At 48.4% G+C, this 24,439-nt stretch overlaps 1 protein-coding gene across 2 annotated transcripts in view; it reads right to left on the reverse strand.

Annotated features, from left to right (window-relative positions):
• The window catches only part of LOC146863307 (uncharacterized), a 200,959-nt gene that overhangs the window by 37,478 nt on the left and 139,042 nt on the right, over positions 1 to 24,439 (reverse strand). For both annotated transcript variants that reach the window (XM_085642717.1, XM_085642715.1), the window contains exons 5-6: positions 21,501 to 21,538; positions 2,682 to 2,719 (exon numbers count right to left, since the gene is read on the reverse strand). In XM_085642717.1, the coding sequence (XP_085498843.1) occupies positions 2,682 to 2,719; positions 21,501 to 21,538 (76 nt within the window). The remainder of the gene's footprint in view (positions 1 to 2,681; positions 2,720 to 21,500; positions 21,539 to 24,439) is intronic.

Below are 24,439 nucleotides of genomic sequence, written 5' to 3' on the forward strand. Positions count from 1 at the left end.
ATATGTTCTAAGAGGGCCTCTGTTGCCATTAGGTCCTCTTTTTGCAGTTGTGGGATTACTTCTTGTAGTGTTGACATCTTGAAATGCTGCGTGCGAATGAATTTGTCTATGAATCTGATTGGTCTTAACGTGAGATCTTGTTTTGGTACCAAGAAATAAGACGAGTAGTTTCCTTAGTTGTGCTCACTTGTTGGTACTTTTTCTATAGCTTGTTTTTGTAGGAGTTCCTTTATTTCTTCTTTCAATTGTTAAGAGTTTTTTCTTTGGAACTTTTTATTCTTTGGTGGAGGTTTCCTTATTAGTTCGTAACAATAGACGTGGCGTACCACATTTGAAATCCAATTGTCTGTAGTTATGTTTTCCCATTGTAGTAAGAAGTGTCCTAGTCTTCCTCCCACTGGTGTTATGTAGGGGTCCTTCCTTGTGGGCAAGACACTTGGAGTTTGCTTCTCCCCCTCTTGAGGGTTTCCCTGGGCTCTTCTTCTGCCACGAAAGGACTGTTTTGGTTTTTGCTGCCTGGACTGGTAACCAGACTACTGGCTTGGCTGCTGATGTTGCCTTGTGTGTGCTGTTGTAGCCCTGTTGAGAAGATCCCCCTTCCTGTGTATCTTCTGAGATTAAATTCTCCCCTCCTTTTGAAGGTGCCACTCTGTTGCAGGGCTCCCATAGCTCTGGCTGTTTCATTGTCCTCCTTCATTTGTAGTAGGGACACAACTTCACGCCCAAACAAGACGTTTCCTGTGAAGGGCTTACTGATTATGGACGTTTATACTTCCTGTTTGAAGCCTGAGATTCTGAGCCAGGCATACCTTCTTCGTGTTGTACCTGTGAACATTTGTCTGCTGGGTGTATCGGCTGCGTCAAGAGCTGATTTCAGGCAAATATTTGCATGCTTTTCCACTCCTGTATGACGGATTTTGCTCTTTTCTTATCCTCCTCGGGAAGTTTGTTTATTAGTTCCTCAATGCTTTTCCACTGTTGGTGGCCATACCTATTAAGGAGGACACAATGCACCATTGCGTCGCTGCCTCCTTTTCCATCTTCCTTACCACCATGTCCGTTCTCTTACTTTACCTTTCTGGAGGTGGGCCAATGGAGGAATGAGCATTGCTCCTCCTCCTTGCTGTGGTAACAATGATGGAGTCATGCACCGTGTTCCCCTGAATGTATTTAGGGGCCTTGGTGTAGGGTCTGTATTTCTTTTCTACCCTTGGTGGTACTCCTTTTGTTGAGGCAGGCTCTTTGAAAGCCTTCTTGCCCTGATCAAGAATGCTTGGCAGCATAGGGAAGTATTGTGTACCTTTTATGGAGAGTGCTGATGTTTCTAGGGAGGAAACATGAGTCTCCTTTCTCCTCCATAGGGGGAACACTGAAAGTATCAGCTGCTCTCTTGATGAGGCTGTTGTAAAAGGCCATGTCTGGTGGCAAAACCTTTGAGTGATAGCTACAGATCTCCTCTTCAGGGCTCTCTGTGTCGAGGTCATTCCACTTCCTCGAAAGTTCCTGTCTCTTTCGCTTCTTCTGGAGCATCGAGTTCTTCCACGACTACCTTTTCGTGTAGTTCGGGAGTCACCAGAGCTTTGAGGATATCTTCTTCTTCAGCCTCTGAGGTGGTGGTAGAAGGTTTCGAAGGAATTCTGAATTCCTTTAGCGCCTCGAACTCCTTCTTACGTCGAAGGAGTGCCTCCATTTCCACCCCCGCGTCTTCTTTCTTTATCAACTTCAAGGGCCCTTTAAGCGTCGGAAGCCAGGGAGATCCGCTTCTTTTGTGTGGTAGATTCAGCCTCCGAAGGTATGGGTTTCTCTTTTGAGGCCTCTCGTCCGGCACCTGTCTTTGTCAATTTCCCCTCATCCCTCATCTGTATCCCTGGCATGGCATCCACGGGGTTCTTTCTGCTGCAGCTGACTCTTGGTCGTCGTCTTTTTCGACGCCTGGGCCACCTTCAGTGCCTTCTTTTTGAGGCCCTTGGTATCTGAGGGTGAGGGGTCTTAGTTACCTAGTCCGCTTTCTTCTAGACGTCCTTGGGGACCTTTTTCACAGTGCGATTCTTCTTGGCATCCCACTCGAGGATTTTAACGTCCAATGCTTCGTGTGTCAATTCTGCCGATTGTAGTGATAATTAGGGTAAAATTTGAAAGGGGTATTTTCCATGGCCCCTACCTTGCCTCAATTTGGTCCATCTGCATGCTGCTCTGATGGAGAAAGGTGACCGGAGGCCTCTTCCTTCTCCGGTGCCTTGGTAATTGATGTAGAATGGTTCTTTAGCAAAACCTACAAAAAATGTTTAGGGATTTCATCAAAAGATTTCGGAGTCTCGTTCCTTGCTTCCAGACCCAACGGCGGACAAAAGAATCTGAAGATGGCTACCACGCACAGGAACTTCCGGGGCACGTATGACTTCACACAAGGGATGAATCTAGCACCAAATAGTGGTTGATGACTTCCACAAAAAACAAAGAGACAATTCTAGACCCAATCACTAGATGGCAGAATAATGCACAGCATGTGAATCCAGAAAAGGATTCATGCCGCAAAACTTATGTTCAGTGAAACAAAGTCTTGTGCTAATACACAAATCACACTCCTATCAAGACTGCCCAGCCTTTAATAATAATACAAAGTGGAAAAAGGTAACATCTGAAATGCATCTAAAACCTCCAACTGTTTCTCATTCACTCACCTGTTGCTTTTCCATTGCTGTCGAGTGCAGGATTCATTCTACAACAAAAATAAGGGAACAGCAATATTAGTGCAACTTAAAACATAGAACCCTCTCTTCCCACTCTGTAAACTAAAGCATAATTTCTGGCACTTAGGTTGACGTATTACAGAGTTATAGGAGAACTTTGGAGTGTACTAATCATCTCCCAACCATCACCCACATTAGAAAGTCTAACTGGATTTTTTCCAGTGTCAAACTTCACGATGCCTGTACTCCCATGAGCCTCAGTTTCTGTCGGCTATTCTGATCTAACACTATACATCTGCTTACATCTGAAGCACATTTGTAGTGTTTAGTCTACTAAGTACATGTATATCCAGAGGGTCAACCGTAGCCTATTTTTGTGCTGAGAACTCAATTATTTATTTGAAGTGATGTGCCTTTTTTTTTTTTTTTTTAAAGTGTTCTCCCTCTCATTGTCTATTTCAAAAAACTAAGAATGATGGGGTAAGTGGTTTAGAAAAAAAAAAGTTTATTTGGCACATATATAGGTGACGTGTCAATTTGTGGACATTCTCAACGACAACTTAAGTCTGCATGCTAAAATGTCCTCAGATCCTAAGCTATACTTTAAGTGCCCTCTCGAGTCAATTATATAAACTCAAAATGTAATTCTCTATTTCATCTTGTAGAGAGACTTCACAGGTGTAAAATCAGGTAACAGAACAAGGGCTAAAGGCAAGTAACTTGCAGGATAAATCTGTGATGGATATTATAGCAAGCCAACAAGGCGGTTGATATATCAACTTTTTTAATTGTAACAATCTACGTATTGAAGTTAGAGTCAAGATTTCCCACACTCCTTTCCTCCTCTATATGGACATTTTTTCATTTATGCTTTATTTGATTATTTATCGCAGCACAGCTACTATTTCTGTACTTGTTAACTCTACCTCAGGAGTCACTTCAGATCAACTTGGAGTCCTCATAACTCTGACTTTGGTTGTGGAGAATCAATTACCCTGTGCAGACCCCAATCACGTCAATTTTCCTCACTAAATTAGAATACTGTGCTTCCACACTGCCCAATAGCATCTTCCTCTTCGGCTCCCTCGCGTTTTCTTGTTGTCATTAAAGCGGCATTAACTATTCAAACATCCTGAGGTGCCATTACCGCAGCAATTAATCCTGCATCCTGCCCACAACTTGGCAATGCGCTTAATCGGGACCATCTCTTACCATTCTCCTACAGGCTCATTCTGGCATGAAAGCCTGATCCTCTAAATTTATGGGAATCTAATATTCTCAGATGACTGTTTGGCTCATAAGACTTTACAGCCCTGACCTGAGGGGTGTTAATTAGAGTTGGGTTTGTTAAAGCAGGTACCAACCTCTTTTAAAGAGTCTGATGCTTAAACCCTCAGAGGCTAAGCTCAGAGGGCAGATTGTATTCTAGGAGATGCTAATGCCACTACTGTATCTGAGCAGTGCATGACTAGCCCTATGGTGGAGAAGTGTGGCTCAATGATTAGAGCGGCAGACCCTGATGCAGAGGTCTAGCCCGGGAACAGGGTTCAATTACCCGCCTCGGCGGGTCTTGGGCTCAAAAATTCCACGGACCTGATCATTCTCGCCTCGGTGCGCATTCCAATCATGGAGTCCCACTCTGCAACTCTGGGCAATAGCTTGCTTAATCTCCACAACGGCCCCCACAACGCTAAGGATGCTGGCCTCCACCTTGGGGGTGCCCAGGAGTGGACACCTCACAGGGAAAGCCAGGATGGGTTCCACAGCGGTATTCGTACAAGCGCCTTGAGACCCTTGCGGGTGAGTAGTGCGCTATACAAGTATCAAATTTACATTTATGCCAAGTGAAAGCAAAGCAAGAGATGTGGCTCACACACTCAATCTTGGGGATCCAGCCCTTAAGGATGTCTTTGCATAGGTCTATAACTTTTGTTCTGTAGACTATGAATAAGAAAAAAAGAAAATGGTTTTTCTACCGTAATCTTAAATGTAACTACCTACTGCCTCTTTCTGGCAGAAGCATGCCCAAAATGAGTTACTGCATCACCTCTCATTGAGGAAGCAGCCCTCACTTCTTCTTTGGAAACAGTCATGAGTCAAGAAATCAGTCATCCTACTCAAGGAGGTGTAAAACCATCACGGTCACTCTCCTGCATAATGGGAATGTGGAGAATATTGAAACAGTGCATTTTTCCACAATGCTGCATGCCTATTGAAGCGCTCTCCTGTGAAGAAATGTTTATTAAGCAAAGCAGATACATTAATTTTAAATCCATTCCCTCTTCTGATTAATCCTTTGTTCTAGCAGGGTTTTTTTTTCCTGAGTGGTATAGCCTACGAAATAAAACCATTACTTCAAAAAACTAAATACATAACAGGCAAATTTGGACAGTTACGGGCCCATCCCAAAATATACTTTTTTATATATTTTTTTTGGTTTACAGATGAGAAGTTCAGCACGTCAACTTGGCCCACTGACAAAATACATGTACAAAAAAACTCAGTCGGGCTCTTGCTTAAAACCATATCAGTGCACTCATCCTTATGTGGTCTTCCCAGCGTCAGACCCAAGCGGATTAGGGACAATAAATATCTATTCCCACGCATATCCTAAGGAAGGGAAAGATGGGCCAGCCATGGATTTCATGAGATCTGTCAGGACAGGACTTCACCAAGGCACGTGAATATTGCCCGCCAAAGATTGCCTCGAGTCGGATAACTACATACTTTATAAAAGTACCTTTGTCCGCATTACGTCGGAGACAGGTCGGGGACAAGATCATTCCCATACACCAGAGACGATGACGCATGAGGTACACCCTGTGTATGTATTTGAACTGAATCAAACAAAGCCTGGCTGCAATAGCCACAACTCGTGGGGAACCGAGGATGTCTGTTCCATTCCTCATTTTCCAACTCCCCCCACATCAGCTTTCCAGATCGAACAAATGGTACCAATCCTTTCTGGTTGGTTAGATACAAGTGTCTGGTACATTTTTGCAACTTTGTAGTCCGCTAGTTATCCCATGATGAGCTTTACCCTCAAGAGGATTAAATTCAGGGAGGTCCGAAAGAATTTATGTACGGGGTCAACGCATGGAGGAGCTGAAGATATCTGTAGAATTGGCTGCGATTTAGCTGGAATTCCCTTTGGAGATTTTGAAAGGTTTTAAGAACCATGCCTTGCATGACAACCCCTAGATTGGAGATCCCGATGAGATCCCACTTCTGGAATCCCGATAGCTCGGACACCTGAGAGAGCCAATTTCCATAGCATAGCAGTGTCTGCTCTGTCAATCTGCCCACCCCCTCCAGTTCATCCGGTGAAGTGTTGAATGCCAGGATTTAAGGACAATTTGTGTCGCCGGGGAAACGTTAGTTTCTTCCTCTACTGTATAGCTATATCACTCGTGGTGTAGTACCCATTGCTAATTTGTCTAGCGCATATGCTGGGCCACCCCGTGTATCACACCACTAGTCATTTATAATCAGGTGATAAGCCGCTAGATGAACAAGTTACTTACCTTTGGTAACGATATATCTGTAAGAAACATTAGTTAGTTAGATTCCTCACCTTAGAATATCCCCAGGCGTCAGGCTGGATCCGGAAAGATTTTTCGTCAGCAATACCCTTGCGCATCGCTAGGCGTCGTCTGCGGCTCCGTCGTCTGCGTCGTGATGACGGAGTACTTAGACGCCGCCCTCACGCGCTGACGTCAGTTCTTGTACATAGCTTTCCGCGCCAGGAACGCAGAGCCATGCAAGAGACCGACACTGGTGCCCAAAAAAGTCTAGGGCCCTGAAAGGGATAACCTCAACCCTAGATATCGGTTCGCAGAACGAGGAGGATGGGTGGGGCGGTGAGGTATCTAACTAACTAATGTTTCTTACAGATATATCGTTACCGAAGGTAAGTAACTTGTTCATCTGAAAGAAACACGTTAGTTTGATTCCTCACCTTAGAATAGATACCCCAGCAATACCAACCCCGGTGGTGGGTCTGCGAACCAAGATCACACCAGAAAGACCTGGAGAACAGAACGGCCAAAGAAGCCGTCCCTCCAGACTTGGCTGTCCAGGCAATAATGTTTGGCAAACGTGTGCAGCGAGGCCCACGTTGCTGCCTGACAGATGTCCTGCAAGGGGACTCCCCGGCCCAGGGCAGTTGTCGCCGCTGTGGCCCGAGTGGAATGGGCCCTCAACCCTACAGGAGGTTCCTTTTTAGCTAAGGAGTAACAAGCTTTGATACACAAAACGACCCACCGAGAGATGGTTCGCTTGTGCACCGCCCGCCCCTTCTTAGCACCCACGTAGCCAACAAAGAGTTGGTCGTCCACCCGGAATTGCTTGGTGTGGTCCAAATAAAAGGACAGCCCCCGTTTTGGGTCCAGACGGTGGAGCCGCTCTTCCTCTCTCGAAGGATGCGGAAAGAAGGTGGGCAACATAACAGACTGCCCGATGCCCGATGTGAAAGGCAGTTACCACCTTAGGGAGAAAGGAAGGACAAGTCCTGAGAACAACTTTGTCCGGATGGACAGAAAGAAAAGGAGGCTTAGAAGAGAGAGCCTGGAGCTCACTCACCCTCCTAGCAGAGGTGATGGCAACCAGGAAAGCAGTATTGAGCGTCAACAGACGAAGGGGACAATTATGAAGTGGCTCAAAGGGAGCGCACATCAGATACGTCAATACCAGATTCAAATCCCACTGAGGCATTACGAAAGGGACAGGAGGAAACATGTGAGTAATGCCCTTGAAGAAGTGAGAAACAACAGGGGATTTGAAGAGAGAAGGCTGATCAGGAAGCCGTATGAAAGCAGAGAGAGAACCTTTTAGAGTGCCCAGAGCAGAGCCCTGCTGGGCCATGGAAAGAAGAAAGAGGAGAACCTCAGAAAGAGGGGTGGAAAGGGGATCCACAGCCTTTGCTGTGCACCTTGCCACAAATTTGTTCTACCTGCAGGCGTATACTGATTTTGTGGAGGGACGCCTGTCTGCCAGAATCGCATCACAAACTTCAGGAGGCAAGTCAAATGGCATCAACTGTCGCAGCTCAATCTCCACACATGGAGGTGGAGGCTGGACAGGTTCGGGTGGAGGACTGCCCCCTGCTGCTGCGACAGAAGGTCCTCCTGAAGAGGCAGTTGTATCGGGGGAGCGATCGACAGACTGAGTAGCTCAGGATACCAGTACCTTCGTGCCCAATCCAGAGCCACCAAGATGACTTGGGCCCAGTCGCGCCTGATCTTCTTCAGCACTCTGGGCAGAAGTGGTATAGGCGGAAAGGCGTACAACAGACCAAAACTCCACTCGCGACGAAAAGCGTCTCTGAGCGAGCGCCGTCTTGGAAACTCCAACGCGCAGAATTGTTGACATTGCGCGTTCTCTTGGGTGGTGAATAGATCTAACCAAGGCTCTCCCCACTGCCGAAAGAGGCCTTGCGCCACGTCAGAGTTTAGACGCCATTCGTGATCCATCATGCACCAGCGGCTGAGTTCGTCTGCTCTGGCGTTCAGAGAGCCCGCCAGATGTTGAACCACCAGGGTGATGCCCTGATGTTCCAGCCAAGTCCAGAGGCGCAGAGCCTCCTGACAAAGGGTCCACGACCCCACCCCGCCCTGTTTGTTGGAATACCACATGGCTGTGGTGTTGTCCGTGAACACCTGCACTACACTTCCCCGGACAGAGGGAAGGAATGCCTTCAGTGCAAGTCAGATCGCCCTCAGCTCCAGAAGGTTGATATGGAGCTGTGACTCCGCCGGAGACCAGAGGCCTCTGATTTCCGCCTCTCCCATGTGACCCCCCCCCCATCCCAGGAGGGACGCATCCGTCACTACTACGTGCTCCGGTTGGGGTAGAGGGATCTTGTGCCTCTAACGTGTCAAAATCATTCTTATTTAAGGGAACGGTAGGTGTTTTGGGGATAGCCTGGCATAGTCTATGGAGCATTTGACTTGGCTTGTCCCCCCCCCCCCCCACTGATAAATACAGCTTTGAGACACCCACCATGTCAACTGTGCTTCATCCATCAATGCCTGGTTATGATGTTGTACCAGGAAAAGCGGTCTACGTGAATGGCAGTCTGAGATCTTGGTCTCCAGGTCTTTTATATGTCTCAATTTATTATGTCGCTCACCTGTACAGTAGTGAAAGTCCGCCCTACGAATCATAGGCTTCATGGCCTTCCACAGTGTTAAAAGTGTCAGGGGAGATGCAACTGAGCCTATTTTATATGCATAATAACTGTCCAGATAATCCTCCATAGAGGTGCGACAGTCAGGGTTCTGGAGGTGCCAAGGTGACAAATGCCAATGAGAGCGATCCCTGTGGGCGCCAACTATCCACCGCAGGGGCCACCACACAATTCCAGTTCCTCCACCAGCACCACCAGGTCCTCCGGTAGTTCACTCCAAAGCCGTGTCAGTAATTCCGCAAAACAATGCCCCAGAGGAGGAAGGGCGTATATACTACCACATAATACCCACCAGCTCACAGGCTACCTGGAGAGTAACAACCTGTTGGACACCCCCCAGTCCGGTTTCCGCTCGAACAACAGCACCGAAACTGCCCTCTCGTAGCCGCAACGGACGACATCAAGACCATCCTTGACTCTGGGGTATGCTGCTCTCATACACCTTGACCTCTCAGCATCCTTCGACACCGTGTGCCACAACATCCTGGTCAACAGACTGTATCACATCAGCGTCCTCGCACTCAAACTCGTCACATTGTTCCTCACCGGACACACGCAAAGAATCCGCCTCCCACCTTTCACCTCCGACTCTAAACACATTTGCAGCGTACACCAGGGCTCCTCGCTCAGCCCCACTCATTTCAAAATCTAAGTGGCACCATTGGCCAATATCCTCCGCAACAAGACTTAACATCATCTCCTACGTCGACAACACCCAACTCATCCTCTCCCTCACCGAAGACACCACCACAATTTCCGGAACACTATGACCAACATTGCAGACTGGATGAAATCCAACTGCCTAAAACTGAATACGGACAAGACGGAAGTGCTCATCTTAGTAGGAACCCCCTCCCTCTGGACAACTCGTGGTGGCCCTCGGATCTGCTACCCCCACTTCCCACGCCAGGAACCTAGGCATCATATTGGAAAGTAAGCTATCCATGAAGCGCCAGGTGAACAAAGTAGCCTCCTCCAGCTTCCACATCCTCCAAATGATCTTCAAGTGGATCCCACCCAGCACCAGGAGAACAGTAACACAGGCCCTCATCACCAGCCGATTTGACTACGGAAACTCACTCTACACTGGAATCAGCCCAAGTACTGAAACGATTCAAGACAATCCAAAACACAGCAGCCAGACTCATACTAGTTCTCCCATGACGGTCTTGCATAACCCCACAACTCAGAACCCTCCATCGGCTCCCAATCAAGAAGAGATGCAATTTCACCCATGCATTCAATGCCATTCACAACATTGGACCTGCCTTCATCAACCAATGACTAACCACCTTCCACCAGCCCTCCAGACATCTCAGCTCAGCCCCCCTAGCCCTCGCACACGTCCTCCACATCCGTCTGGCCTGGGGAGGGGGCTGAACCTTCTCCTACCTCATTGCCAAGTCCTGGAACAAACTGCCCCTCCACCTCCGTAACTCCACCACCCTCACCAACTTCAGGAGAGAGTTCAAGACCTGGCTGTTCAACGAACCGACCTAATGGCCCATAATTAGCACCTGGATACCCCTTGGGGTAATAAGCCGGGCTCTACAAATCAGGATTGATTAACTCAATAGTGTAAGAGTTTCCCCATGCAGCGACCCCATCACTGACGTGTATCAACGACACCTGTGTATCCATATCCTAGTGAGCTAGTAGGGAATCGACTGTTTAATCAGAACACCTGTACCACTGGCTCCACATGTAAATCCTGAATGATAAACCTGGGTGTATCCTCAACGGGCTAGGCATGGGATTTTTGTCCTGAATATGTGTATTTTTTATAGCAACAGGACATCCGTTTGGTCTGACTTAGGACTGCCCCTCTCTCCTTGTCTAGAAGGACATTCACGTTCCAGGACATTATTTGGAGGTGATCTGCGGAGCTTTTCTGTAGTGGGGCACTCATGTCAGTCAGTGGCACATAGTAATATTAAAATGTAGAGCAGATAAAGGAACGAGTAGTATTAGGACATTGAAAAGAAAGCATAATCAAAAGCAAACTTAACAGCAACATCACTTAACATTGCATTAGTGTCTGAATAAATAAAACTAGCACTAAGAAGGAGTAGTTTCTTTTCTGTAACTCCAGTTCTGTAGTAGGGGTATCTCTGTTATAGTCATAAGCGCTCGCCCTCCTCCCCGGTGGAGAGATAAATGTTAATGTAAGGAATGCTACAGGTCTGGCGTGTTACGCCTTCAAAAAGAACTGAAAGTAAAAGGGACCTGCTGTGCATTCTGGGATACTGGAAAAGTTCTGGAAAGTTTTCTTAATGGCACAGTATCCTGTTCTGAGCCACATAATGGCAGCCTATGGGGCTTGTCTGTCCATTCCTCCCTCTCTATCATTCCAGAGGCTTTTGCTGGTAGAGGCAGGTTTTTCTCTGTGGAAAACGCTGGGCAGGCAGTGCTGTTTGTGGATGTTGGTGGAATTTTCTAGTTGAAATACTGGACAGTGTAGCCTGTGGATATAGGCTGCATTATCTGTCTTTGAATCCTCTCTTAAGTGTAGATGCAGGTCTGCATGGCTTGACAATTTAAGAGATTATTTTTATTGCTCCGGGGTCCACGCACATAGGCGGGACTATTCACTAGATTATGACTATAACAGAGAGACCCCTACTACAGAACTGGAGTTACAGAAAATAAACTACTCCTCTATAGTAGGGGATCTCTGTGTATAGTCATAATCTATTGAATAGAATGGCAAGCCCATCCCCACACCAAAACGGCGGTGGAGAAGACTACAAAATAATACCACTACTGTGCGAACAAATTTCGCAGCGAAGCCTGCCCAACCTGAGCATCTGCCCTGGCATCCATGTCCAGACAGTAATGCGCAGCAAAGGTATGGACCGCCCTCCAAGTGGCAGCCTGGCAGATTTCTGCAATCGGAACATTACGCAGCAAAGCAGTCGTGGCAGCTTTGACCCTGGTGGAATGAGCCTTAGGTTTACCCCCTAAGGTCTTATTAGCCTTTTGGTAACACAATTGTATACAGGACACAATCCACCGAGAGATGGACTGTTTGGAGGTAGCAAGACCGGTCCTGACTGATCCATAATTGATAAACAATTGGTCTGACCTACGAATATCTTTGGTCTTATCAAGATAAAACTTCAACACCCTCCTAACGTCCAGGGAATGTAGAGACCTTTCCGCTGGAGAAGAGGGATTCTGAAAAAACGTAGGTAAAGTTATGGTCTGGTTGACATGAAAATCAGATATAACCTTAGGAAGAAATTTAGGGTGAGTACGCATAACAACCATAGCAGCATGAAATACCGTATAAGGTTCTTGGCAACACAACGCCTGAAGTTCACTCACCCTGCGGGCCGTCGTAATGGCCACTAGGAACGCCGCCTTCCAAGACAGGTGCCACAACGAAGCCTTGTGAATAGGTTCAAAAGGCTCCTTCATCAATCTGGACAGCACCACATTCAATTCCCATGAAGGCGAGGGAAGTCTTACAGGAGGGAACACTTTCTTCAAGCCTTCCAAAAAATCCTTGATCACCGGGATCTGAAAGAAGGAAGTCTGTGAAGGGCATTTCCTGTAAGCAGTCAAAGCAGCGAGATGGACCTTAATGGAATGGAAATTAAGGCCAGACTGCGCCAAATGCAAAAGGTATGGAAGGATGACATCTTCCTTACATGTCGTCGGGTCAAAGTGCTTGGACTTGCACCAGATGCAGAATCTCTTCCACTTGTAAGCATAGGACGTCCTAGTGGAAGGTCGCTTAGCCTCCTTCAGTATATCCATACAATCTGCTGGTAGATTCAAATGGCCATATTGCACTCTCTCAGGAGCCATGCCGCCAAACTCAAAGACGAGAGGTTGGGGTGCACCAAGTGCCCCCGAACTTCGTGAGAAGGTCCGGCCTGCACGGCAGCCGTATGTGAGGAAGGAGAGACCGGTGAAGCAGGTCCGTGAACCACCACTGTCGGGGCCATTCCGGGGCAATCAGGATCATCCGCGCCCCGGAATGGGTCAGCTTGATGAGCACCGCCGGAATCAGGGGAATGGGTGGAAAAGCGTACAGAAAGCTGTTCGACCAGTCGATCCATAGCGCATTCCCCAGCGTCCCCCGCTGGTAGTACCTGGATACGAAGTCTCGGCATTTGCTGTTTCCGGCGGTGGCGAACAGATCTACGTCTGGAGTCCCCCACCTTGCGAAGACGTCCCCTAGTACTTCATCGTTTATGACCCATTCGTGGTTTTCCTGAATCAGTCTGCTCAGTGCGTCCGCCTGAACATTCTGCACACCTGGCAGATGCGTGGCCGTAATAGTCAGTCCTCGGGCCAGAAGCCAGTGCCAGATCGACTGTGCCTCCTGCGACAGAGTGCATGATCTCGACCCCCCCTGCTTGTTGAGGTAATACATCGTGGTTGTATTGTCCGTCTGTACAAGCAGCGAGTTGGTCTGGAAGGACAGATGGAAAGCCTTCAATGCCAAGTAAACGGCTCTGAGTTCCAGGAAATTGATGTGGTACGTCGACTCCAACGGGGACCACTTTCCTTGTATCTGTAAGTCTCCAGAATGCGCTCCCCAGCCTTGGAGAGACGCATCCGTCACGATACTCTTCGTGGGAATGTCCTTGTGGAAGGGAACCCCCCTGAGTAGATTTTCCGCCGAACACCACCACTTCAGCGACTGAAGAGCATGCAGAGACAGCCGTATCTTGTCGTCCCAAGAACCTGTCCTCTGATCCCACTGATCCTCCAAGCACTCCTGCAGTGGTCTTATGTGCAGCCGTGCGTGAGGCGTGAGGAAGATACATGAGGCCATCGATCCCAGCAGCGAAGACACCTTCCTCACTGTCGTCGATGGAGCAGTCATAAGAGCCTGAGCCTTCCGAAGGAGTGACGCTTGCTGAAAGCGTATTGATGGAGGCCCCCAAGTAGTGTATGCACTGGACCGGAGTCGGGACAGACTTGGACATGTTGACGTGCAACCCCAGCTTGTTCAAGAGAACGCACGTCTTCTGGAAGTGCGCTTGTGCTTCCGAGAAGGAGAAGGCCTTGATCAACCAATCGTCCAGGTACGGGTAGACAAACACCTTGTTCCTCCGCAGGTGTGCAGCTACCACTGCCATGCACTTCGAGAAGGTCCTGGGCGCAGACTTTAGCCCAAATGGCAGTACTGTGTATTGATAATGATTGGCGCCGACTTGGATTCGCAGGAACTTCCTGTGCTTCTGTACAATGGGCGCATGGAAGTACGCATCCTGTAGGTCTATGGCACAGAGCCAGTCTCCTCGTTGCAGGGGAGGGTAAATCTGATGCAACGATAGCATGCGGAATTTCTCTCTGCGAATCCATTTGTTTGCTTGCCGCAAATCCAGAATGGGCCTGAACTCGTTCTTGTCCTTCTTGCGAACCAGGAAGAACCGAGAGTACAGACCTCTTCCCCTTTGAGACAGAGGTACGTCTTCCACCGCCTTTTTCCTCAACAGGATGTCTGCCTCCGCCTGGGGCTCTCGCAGTTGATACTGTGAGCTTACCGGCGGAATCGCTGGAGGCGGGCTGATGAACCGAAGACTGTATCCATTGCAAACAATATTCAGCACCCACTTGTCCTGAGTAATTTTTCTCCACTCTGCCAGAAAAGATTGAACGCTTCCCCCCACTGGAGTGGGTAACGGTTGCAGGGGAAGTAATTGCTCAGGGCCGAAACCCAGCCGGGCCCTTGGTCGCTGTAGCGGACTGCTGGCCTCCTCTACCCTTCTGGCGCTTCTGGAAGGGTTTCCGGAACTGCTGCTGCTGTTGTTGCTGCTGTCCCGAGGCCTGCCCACGCCCTCTGCCTGCAGCCCCGAACCGTCTCTGGAACGGGCGCTTTTTCTTCTCAGGCTTCTCTAACCCGACAGCCGTCAGGGTCTCTGCCTCCGTCTTCATGCGGGCCATTTCGTCGTCCGCATGCTGGCCGAACAGGGTTTCCCCCGAGAAAGGCAGGTTGGCCAATCTTTGTTGTGCCTCCGGTTTGAGTGAGGTAAGGCAAAGCCAAGCGTGACGCCGTTGGTTGATGCCATGACAATATCCATGTGCCGCTAACAGAGACACATCCGCCGCCGCGCTGATAATCTGATTTGACACCAGCATCCCCTCACGCAAAGTCTCTAGAAAGTCCTCCTTGTCGCGAGGCAGCAGCTCCGCGTACTGCTGGAGAGACTCCCATAGGGCACGGTCGTAGCGCCCCAACAGAGTCCCGGCACTTGCCGCCTTCATGGTGGTAGAAGCCGTCCCACAGACCTTTCTGCCCGCCGAGTCTAGCCAACGGCTATCCTTATCAGGCGGCACTGTCAAGGAAGGAGTGGTAGCATGCTGCTTCCTTGCTGCCGTCACAATGACCGAGTCCGGTTTCGGGTCCATCCTCAGAAAGGTCGGGTCCGATTCCGGCACCCGATACTTCTTCAGGAGCCTTGAGGGGGCTGGTTTCGTCACCGCCGGAGTGAGGAACAACTCTGTAGCGGGTTCCACCAATCCCGGCACTAGTGGCAGCAGGGGGCGAGGCAGGTGCTTCTTGTGCAGCGTCTCGAAGATCACGGACGTCGTAGGTGTTGGCACCGTCACCGTGATCCCTAGCTTGGCCACACCCCTCAGTAGCACCTCCTGGAAGGAGACTACATCGTCGACAGGCGATACTCCCGTCCCTGGCGAGTCCGACAGTGTCGGCGAGTAGTCCCTGGCAGACGATTGGGTGCGGGATCTGGCTCTGCGCCTCCTGCGGAGTCGCCCAGATGTCGATGACGACCGTCCACGGCTCTGTGATCTTCCTCTCCGTCCGGAGCGGGAGCGCGATCTGTTTGGCTTCGGCCGCTTAGCCAGCCTCGCAGGCGACGGTGGTGTAACCTGGTGCCACGGCCTTGGAGTTCTCTTCGGCGGCGTCGGATACCTAGGCAACGACACCGACCGTGGCGGAGCCACAGGTGGGCCCGACGGTGTGTGAGGCGGAATGGTATGAGGAGGAGGAGGAGGTGGAGGCGGTGGCGTAGGGATCCGTGGTGAGGGCTCCCTTGGCAAAGGAGGAAAGGGTGGCGACCTAGGCTTAGGAGGTGTATACACCACTGAGTACACCGAGCCCGGTGACTTCGTTCTCTTCCTTTTGACCCCGAGGGACTCCCGGCGTCAGGACTCCTCCTGCGCTGCCTCGGTGTCGATGAACGCCTCCTCGACCGCGAACGCCTCCTCAACGGCGAACGCCTCCGACAGGTCCTCGACGGTGACCTTCTCATCTTTGCCGATGGCGAACGGCGACCTCGCCTCGACGGCGAGCGCCTACGCCGGGACTGTTCTCGACGCCGATGACTCGACGGAGAAGTCGACGGCGTCGACGAAGATGATGATGTCGTCGACGGCGGACTGCTCAGCTCCCTCGACGTTGAGCGTCGACGCCGTTTCTCCCCAGACCCCTAGGGAGACGGTGAACAGACTGCAGCCATCCCCCTCGACGCCGTAGTCGCCGCAATCGACGGAGAATGGGGACGTTTGCTGGGCTTCCTGCCCCTGGGGAGCCCCCCAGGGGCCTCAGCATGGGCAGAATAAGCCCGTCCTGACCCACCTTGTGCCCTCAGCCTTCTGTCCTCTAGGCCTTGGAGCCTGATCTTCATCCTTTCTCTCAGGGTCCTGGCTGAGAAAGATTGGCAAATGTCACACTCCTCTGGAACATGGGACTGGGGAAGGCAGACGATGCACACCCTGTGTGGGTCCGACTTGGCCTTCTTTCTCTCGCACTCTGGGCACTTGTCAAACAAGCCAGGCATGTTGACAACACAGAGCACACACAAGAAGGAAGGCAACAAGGTACTGAATAAGCACTTGAAAAGTGAACAAATCCAAATAAACCCTTGAAAAGGGAGAGCTCAATGCTCCAGGGTCCTGCTAGCAGGAGCCGGAAAAAAGAACTGAAAGTAAAAGGGACCTGCTGTGCATTCTGGGATACTGGAAAAGTTCTGGAAAGTTTTCTTAAAGGCACAGTATCCTGTTCTGAGCCACATAATGACAGCCTATGGGGCTTGTCTGTCCATTCCTCCCTCTCTATCATTCCAGAGGCTTTTGCTGGTAGAGGCAGGTTTTTCTCTGTGGAAAAAGCTGGGCAGGCAGTGCTGTTTGTGGATGTTGGTGGAATTTTCTAGTTGAGGTACTGGACAGTGTAGCCTGTGGATATAGGCTGCATTATCTGTCTTTGAATCCTCTCTTAAGTGTAGATGCAGGTCTGCATGGCTTGACAATTTAAGAGATTATTTTTATTGCTCCGGGGTCCACGCACATGGACGGGACTATTCACTAGATTATGACTATACATAGAGATCCCCTACTACAGAACACTGAATTCCACACCCCACCCTTAGAAAACTTGAAGTATTTGTTGCGAAAACAGTTGGTGACAGGCCCCAACAGAGAGTCTGTCCTGACCCAATCCAATGAATCTCCCCAACCAACACCACCTACTACAAGGAGGGGCAAGTACACCTAATCACTATGTTGCATGGCGACCTATATCAGTGTATATGGGTGAAATCAAGGAAAGCCCAATCTAGTGTACATACAGTTCAATGTCACTTAGGAGAGTCTGCAAACAGATTTACGGGAAATTGGCGACCCACTTCCAGTCATCGAGGTGTCTGCTGCTCGACAGGGACGCCACGAGGATGAGCGTGAGCAGCGACGAAGAGTAGTCCAAGCTCCGGTGGTCTTGTTCCATCTGTCCCTCTGAGAGGAAACCGAATCCATAAGCATGTGAGGTTTAATGTGGCCCTGCTTAGCTGTCTATTGGAATACCTTCTCTGGGGTATCAAAGAAGAGTGTCTGTGATTCAAGTATCACTTAAGGTTTTGCTGGGTATTGGTACATGTAAAGGATGTTTAACTTGTGAATGTGCTGCCTGGAAGGACTGGCCCTTTAGCTGTACCAGCCAGGTGTAGACTGGGAAAATCATAATGGTGTGTGATTGGTACAGTACTTTCTCCTGAAGTCGAGCATGTTTATAGATGGCGTCTCCCTCCATGTCGTTCAGGAACTTAGCTATAATTGGTCGAGGCCTGGCCCCCGGGGGAAAGCAGCAGATCAGAGACCAATGGGCCCTTTCAACCACAAAACAGGGAGACAAGGCTTCCGATGGCACCAGCTCATGCATCCAACCATCTGGAAACTATTTCATGCAGGCACCTCCTCAGCTTTTAGGAAACTCCATAAAGCGGAGGTTATTACGCCACGCCCTTCCCTCAGCATCCCCACGCGGGCCGCCAGTTCCTTCTTTACTGTGGTAAGTTTAGACAATGTTTGCTGCAGAGAGGAGACAGAGTCCTCCAACCCTGATAACCGGGTTTCAGCTTCAGTGATCCGTTCGACTACATTGCGGAGGTCTTGTCTAAGCAGAGTGACCTTGGAGCCCAGAGAACCTATCTTGGCATACTGCAAGACTGTGTGATGGCTATGAGAAGGGACCCGGAATCGATTCCACCGATCACTGTCGTGTTTACAGCACATCCACACCTGATGACATATGGGACAGGAGACACCCAGCTGTAGGCAATGTTGATGCACACGTACACCACCCTAGAGCGGCAATCTATGATTCTATGTCTCTTTGGTCCTGGGGCCTCAAAATACGGATCTATTCAGAACAAGGAAGTCTGCTGCATCAGTAATGGGGCCAATCTAGCAGAAGAACCACACTGGGTTCATCAATATTGTAGCGTAGGCCTCTAGCCCCAGGAAGTGCGCTTCAATGTAGGGTTATGCAATAACTGTGGATAGGATCAGCCCTCCTGGCCCCACCTCAAATGTCTCCAGTCTCGGAGCCTCCCAGCCCCTGTAGCAGCTGGCAGGGGGTAGGAGAAGCCACCAAGGAATCCTGCAGTACTGTAGCTGCCCAGCAACCTCCGCCATTTAGCTCATCGCTGTGTGAAGGCCAAACAAGGAGTTCCCGCAGCCATACCAGTCCACGCCAGCTCCCAGTCCTGCATAATCCAACCTGCCGCACTAAAGGGCCCAGCCATGGCAGTCGGATGCCCAATCTCCTGGTCTCCAGATTCAGGCCGTGGCGTACAAGACACACCCTCCACAAAATATACTTTTGAGGGCAAAGTTCCTTGAGAAGTGCGCAGCTCCTCACCGGCAAGCTTAACGGTATCCCAAGAACCTTCTTCGGTCTTGCCAATTTGGTCACATTCCTGTGTGACACTGGCATAGCCACCACTGAGGAACTGGATAATGTGCTAAGTATATTGGATCATTGGGTACCTGTCTTTTGGTTTTCAACACTCCTAGCCACCTTGACAACTGGCATAGGAGGTCCTCTGTAAAAAGGTCCTGGACTTGTTTTTCTCCTATGCCTCGAGACACTCCACTCATCTAGATCAACAACCATGCCAATTCCTATAGCATGCCCAAAGCTTCTAAGGTGACATCAACTGTTTCCATTTACATGGAAATATTACTCATGCAGATGACGCACAACTCTATCAAAGGGTCCCTCTCTGTCCAACACCCACTATCTGATCTTGGTTTTATGATCTGTGGCTGAGGCTCTGCTTTGGTTCTATAAAGGGCTCAATATCAGACCACTTTCTGAAACTAAATCCTTTTAATACAGCCTCTGTTCATCTCACCCCTTCCCTGCTTTTCTCTGGTTATTTTTGGCTTCTTCTTCGTATCTCCCTTACTTGCACTCTTAGCCCATAGGATTCACTCAACTATGCACTCATTCTATATATGTTGCCATATTAGTGAACTCATGCCTCTCTGCTTTTTTATGTCTGCATGCCTTGAAAAGGATAAACCCTTTCTTCCAGCCCCCACCTTTGTCATCTTGTCACCAAAGTGGGGATACAGTGCTTCTGGGTATCCTCTATGCTCTCTCTCCTCATTGAGCTATCTGCACTACGTTTGATTCCTGGTACTTATACATTTCATCCTTCTGCACATACATATTTCTTTTAAGGTATGCAGCATCAGTTTCATGGCACTTACCATAAGCAAGCAACCTGAAATGCAAGAAACTGCAACATTCTGTATCCTGTTCAGGGTGTCTTTGCCAGCTTTATCCTTTTTATTTCATTGCACTTCGAGTTTTGTGTAGTTGACACATTGTTGTCGGAAACATGCTTTATTCAGCTTATCTGACTTGCCTGTTCGGTTACCTCCTCCTTTATTACTTAAATGTAAATGTTCAATAGTTTTCAATCCGTTTTTTCTCTGTTCCTTGTTGAATGCTCTGCTTGTTGTTCTTAGTCGTTCAGGTAGTGTAGGACGATCAACGTGGCTGACAGGTCGAGCATCACAAACAGTGTTGGTCAATCTCCTTTAAAAACTGTTATCTCACATTCGTGAGCCAATTCATTACGAGAAAGCCTACCTGGGAGCCGCCTGAGGGTTTCTTTTCTAGAAACACGTCTAATTGGAGAGGTAGAGCCTTCTCCACAATATCACTTAGGCAGAGTAAGGTCAGTTTTAAGTCTATTGGAATGAGTCTCAAGCAGTTGTTTACGGCCGCAATACCCGGAGGTGAGGGGGGAGGATAAATTAACATTATGATTTCTGATGAAAACAAGACAACCATACAACAGGTGATGACTGCCACAAGTCTACAATTTAGTGAGCGTCACCGCTTTGTTCACCTGTCAATTTGTAGAAGTTCAGAACAGTTTTTGTTTTACAAGTTAAGCTTTTTGTACAGTGTTTGCCTTTACACTGTTTTACATTCAATAAATTAGAGGCAGTACAGTAGTTTTGTCCATGAAAACAATAATGGCTTGGTACATCATCATTTTTCAAGGACTGTGACAAGGGCGATAGATTAGATGTAATTGCTACACTCTGAAAGCACACGTGCACAATTTGGAATCAGAATATGGCTAGAAAATAGAGATTTTTAAAAAGGAGCTGGGGGATGAGTTCATTTGTCAGAGAGGGAGTTGTTTTCTTTCATGGATGCAGATCTCCAATAAAAAAGATATTTGCTTACAAACTTTCTGGTGTTTGAATCCTTCATTAAGAACTATCTTACAAAAAGGCTATCTTAATTACTCAGAGTTCCAGTCCTATTCCCAGACCAAGTTACTTCACACCGGGGCGTCCCCGTTTCCATCCTCATGAGTAGTGCTTGCATATTACTAGAGAATAGATCAGTAAACGAATGAAGGATATACTCGAATAAGAGGCAAGATAAGAATAAGCATCAAATTCTGTAAACTAAATAAAAAGCTAAATTTAAACAAAAAAAGACAAAGGTGCAGAAATGCAACGGGTCACTCTCATAATGTACGGGGATGTAAGGAATGTAATGCCAATTACTGATTACAAATCCAGTGATGCACAAAGATCCATAAGTAATGCGTAGCGTTTTCTGGCAAATCTAGGACGTATGCAGTGACAAACCCATGCATGAAAGCATTCTGCCAAAAAAGGTCAATGTGCACTACTGGTACTTTACATTTCGATTCATAATTATAAGTAGGACCATGACTTAGTAAATTCACACAAAACTATACATGTCATATCGAACCCTACATTTCAATAAATGCTCAGTCGTTGCTTGTGCTAGTTGTACTTGTTTTTGCAGACAACGTTTGCTTGAAAGGTTTTCATAATCATAACTTTGTTGGCTTTGCTTGCATACTTACTCTTTCGCCGCAGCATCGCCTCCCCCAAAACCGCCACCCTGCAACAACACAAACACAAGTGATGAACTAACAGTGTGGGTGGAGCACAGATCCATAGTATTAATTATGACTAACCCCCTCAACCCTAACTTTACTAGCCCGCAGGACTGAAGAATGAATAAACTATTACTTATTGTAACCATCAGTTTGCAAATTGTTCTATTTCAGAATCACGTGCTATCTATGTGCTCTACTGGTATCAAGCAGTGGGTCGGGAATGTTGCAACCTTTACCTTATAGGTTTTTGCGCTCAGTTTGTGAATCAAATAACCAGTGATGATGTTCCCTGAAGCCCAAATGTAACTTGTGAATGTGAATTTAGTATTCCAGTGCTATACACTCTTTTTCTTACACTGGTGTCCATCATTCCATCTGTGACGAAGATAAATCTGCCATGCACGGCGGGTGCTGTATCTGCAGTTTTGAGTGCCCTGTATCACCAACTTCTCTAAGAACGAATGGAGCAGGTGCTGCGGTAGCACATAAAGGGCTCTGCCTCAATGCAATGACTAGAAGCAAGTAAGCTTCCTTGCCTCGCATCCTTCTCAGCTCATGTGAGGTCATCGACGAGTCATTCAAGGTTACCATCACGGTTGAACACCTATAGTCAACCTTTGCATAATCTGAGCTTTCATCGTCTTAATGTGATTTTCAATAACAATGGTAACATTCAGAATGTAACGTTCCTATGATTTCTAAAAAGATTAATTATGTGTGCAGATCTTGTTCGGGTGTTCATTTACTGATGTCAAATAGCACATTGATTCTAAATGATGCAAAATACAGAATTATTGTTGGAGATGGTCTGCGACATCGGTAGGAGAAAAGGCCTTTTCCACATATTGTTATACTACTCATGCATCTATGGATCATCAGGTTAACACCACGATATGAGCAATCAACTATCATGCTGCACGGTTGTGGCGGATTAGATCGCTTGAACATGAAGAGTACAATGTTGTGTTCACGAGAGCTATCATCGGTGCACAAAAAGACTGTTTCTCGACTGGCTTTTGCAACCATACACTATCCTCTCAGGTTGCAAGTCGTGAAGCACGTACTTGCAGGGGTAGGTACCGATAAGTTTCCGGGTCCATTGGTCTTTGGTTCTGAAAAGCTTACACTGTCTATTGAATCAAGAGTAAACTTTAGGTTATTGTTTATGAGCCATGGGACATTGCGTGGGCATTCCCTCAATTGACCGAAACCTAATGTAGACTTTACAGAAGATTTAAAAGTGTGCTGCTTGTGATAAAGTGCCCTCTTTCTTGCATGGTATGCCCCCACTTTTTGCTGAATTGCTGATGTACTTTGACTGAGTGTGCCCTGGGCTCCTGCCAATCAGGTACCCAGGGCCTGTGTTCCTTCCCTAAAACTGCATTGAAGCCTAAACCCAAATGGCCTCCCTGGCCACATGTCAGCCCCTGGTAAATGGTACCATAGGTACACAGGGCACTGTGACCAGAGAAGGCCCCTAAGGGCTGCAGCACTTATTATGCCACCCTTAGAAGCCCTGTACCCTGACACACACACACAGAACAAAACAAAGACGACATGGCACACATCCTGTGTGCCATGCCCACAAACCATTGCCCTGGCATACATCAGTCACCCCTCTAGCTGGGTGCCCTATGCCAGTGGTGAGGGTACAGGTGCATGAGCCCTGTACCCCTACAGTGCCAGCAACCTCAAAAACCCGGAGGACCTGCCTGCATTCACTCTCCAAGCTGTTTCTCCCGTGAACACCGGACGTGTTTGAACTGCAGCTTCTGGTGCCAGCCAGAAACCTCGAATCCAGCACACTCTGCAGCCGCCGAGCCCGGCCTGTGTTTGAGTGAAAAAACACCACAAGGAGGTCCCCCCCCCGGCAATCCTGACCTGAGATCTGGAGACCCCTGTCCTGCCTCAAGCCTCCAGACGACACCTGCAGCCTCAATCCAGGAGACCCCCCCCCCCATCGTGACCAGAGCGGGTAAGAAAATCTGACGTCTAAAGGCACCCCTGCACCAGACGCCCCACGGCCTTGTGTGTCCCAACCCAGTGGTGCCTAACAATCCCTCTACATCCCAACTTACCCCTCGAAGTGGTGGTCACTCCTGGAAGATCTTCGTCCCCGAGCCTGCAGTGTTTCTTTGTCCCGGAGAATCTCCACTGAATTCAACAGGGCACCCGACCTCAAAACTGCACCCTGCACCCGGCTGCCCTGGCGCAGCTGAGGGTGTCCCTTTGGTGCTAACTTGGTCCCCAACGTGCCCTGAGCTTAACCCTAGGAGCTTTGCTCCCACAACCCCGAGGCCTGCTTGCTAGCAGCCACCAACCGGAGTCCCCCTATCCCCCATAGGATAACATTGGGCCTCAACACTCTGCACCCGGCCGCCCGAGTGCCGCTGAAGGTGCAACAACAGTGCATCACTGACCCTGGGAGACCTCCCCCCCCCCCCCCACCGAGTCTAACCCCAGAACCCTAACTCAAAAGACCGATTACTTACCTTGAAACCGATAACTCATTTTTTCCTCATAGGATAACATTGACACTTTTTCTCTCAAAAAAGTTTGTGGCAACTTTTGAAAACTGCAAATATTCCTTAAAAATCAGCCGATTAACCAAAACACATTTTCTCAACTGTTTTCAGGAAATGGCCCAGTGCTGAATCCAGGATACAGCATCGAGTAAGAAAAAGTAACGATAACCTAACTTACCTGAGTGAATTTCCTCCCATAGGGTAACATAGGTGATTCTATGTGAAAAGGTTTAAGTGTCAACTTTTGAAATACAATTATATTCCTTAAAAATCATACCTTTAACCAAAACGCATTTACTCACCTGTTTTCAGGAAATGTCCCAGGGCTGAATCTAGGATCCAGTCCTGTGGTTAGAAAACTAATCTGAAAAGTAATTA

Source organism: Triturus cristatus, chromosome 2_2, assembly GCF_964204655.1.
Source record: "Triturus cristatus chromosome 2_2, aTriCri1.1, whole genome shotgun sequence".
NCBI lineage: Eukaryota > Metazoa > Chordata > Amphibia > Caudata > Salamandridae > Triturus > Triturus cristatus.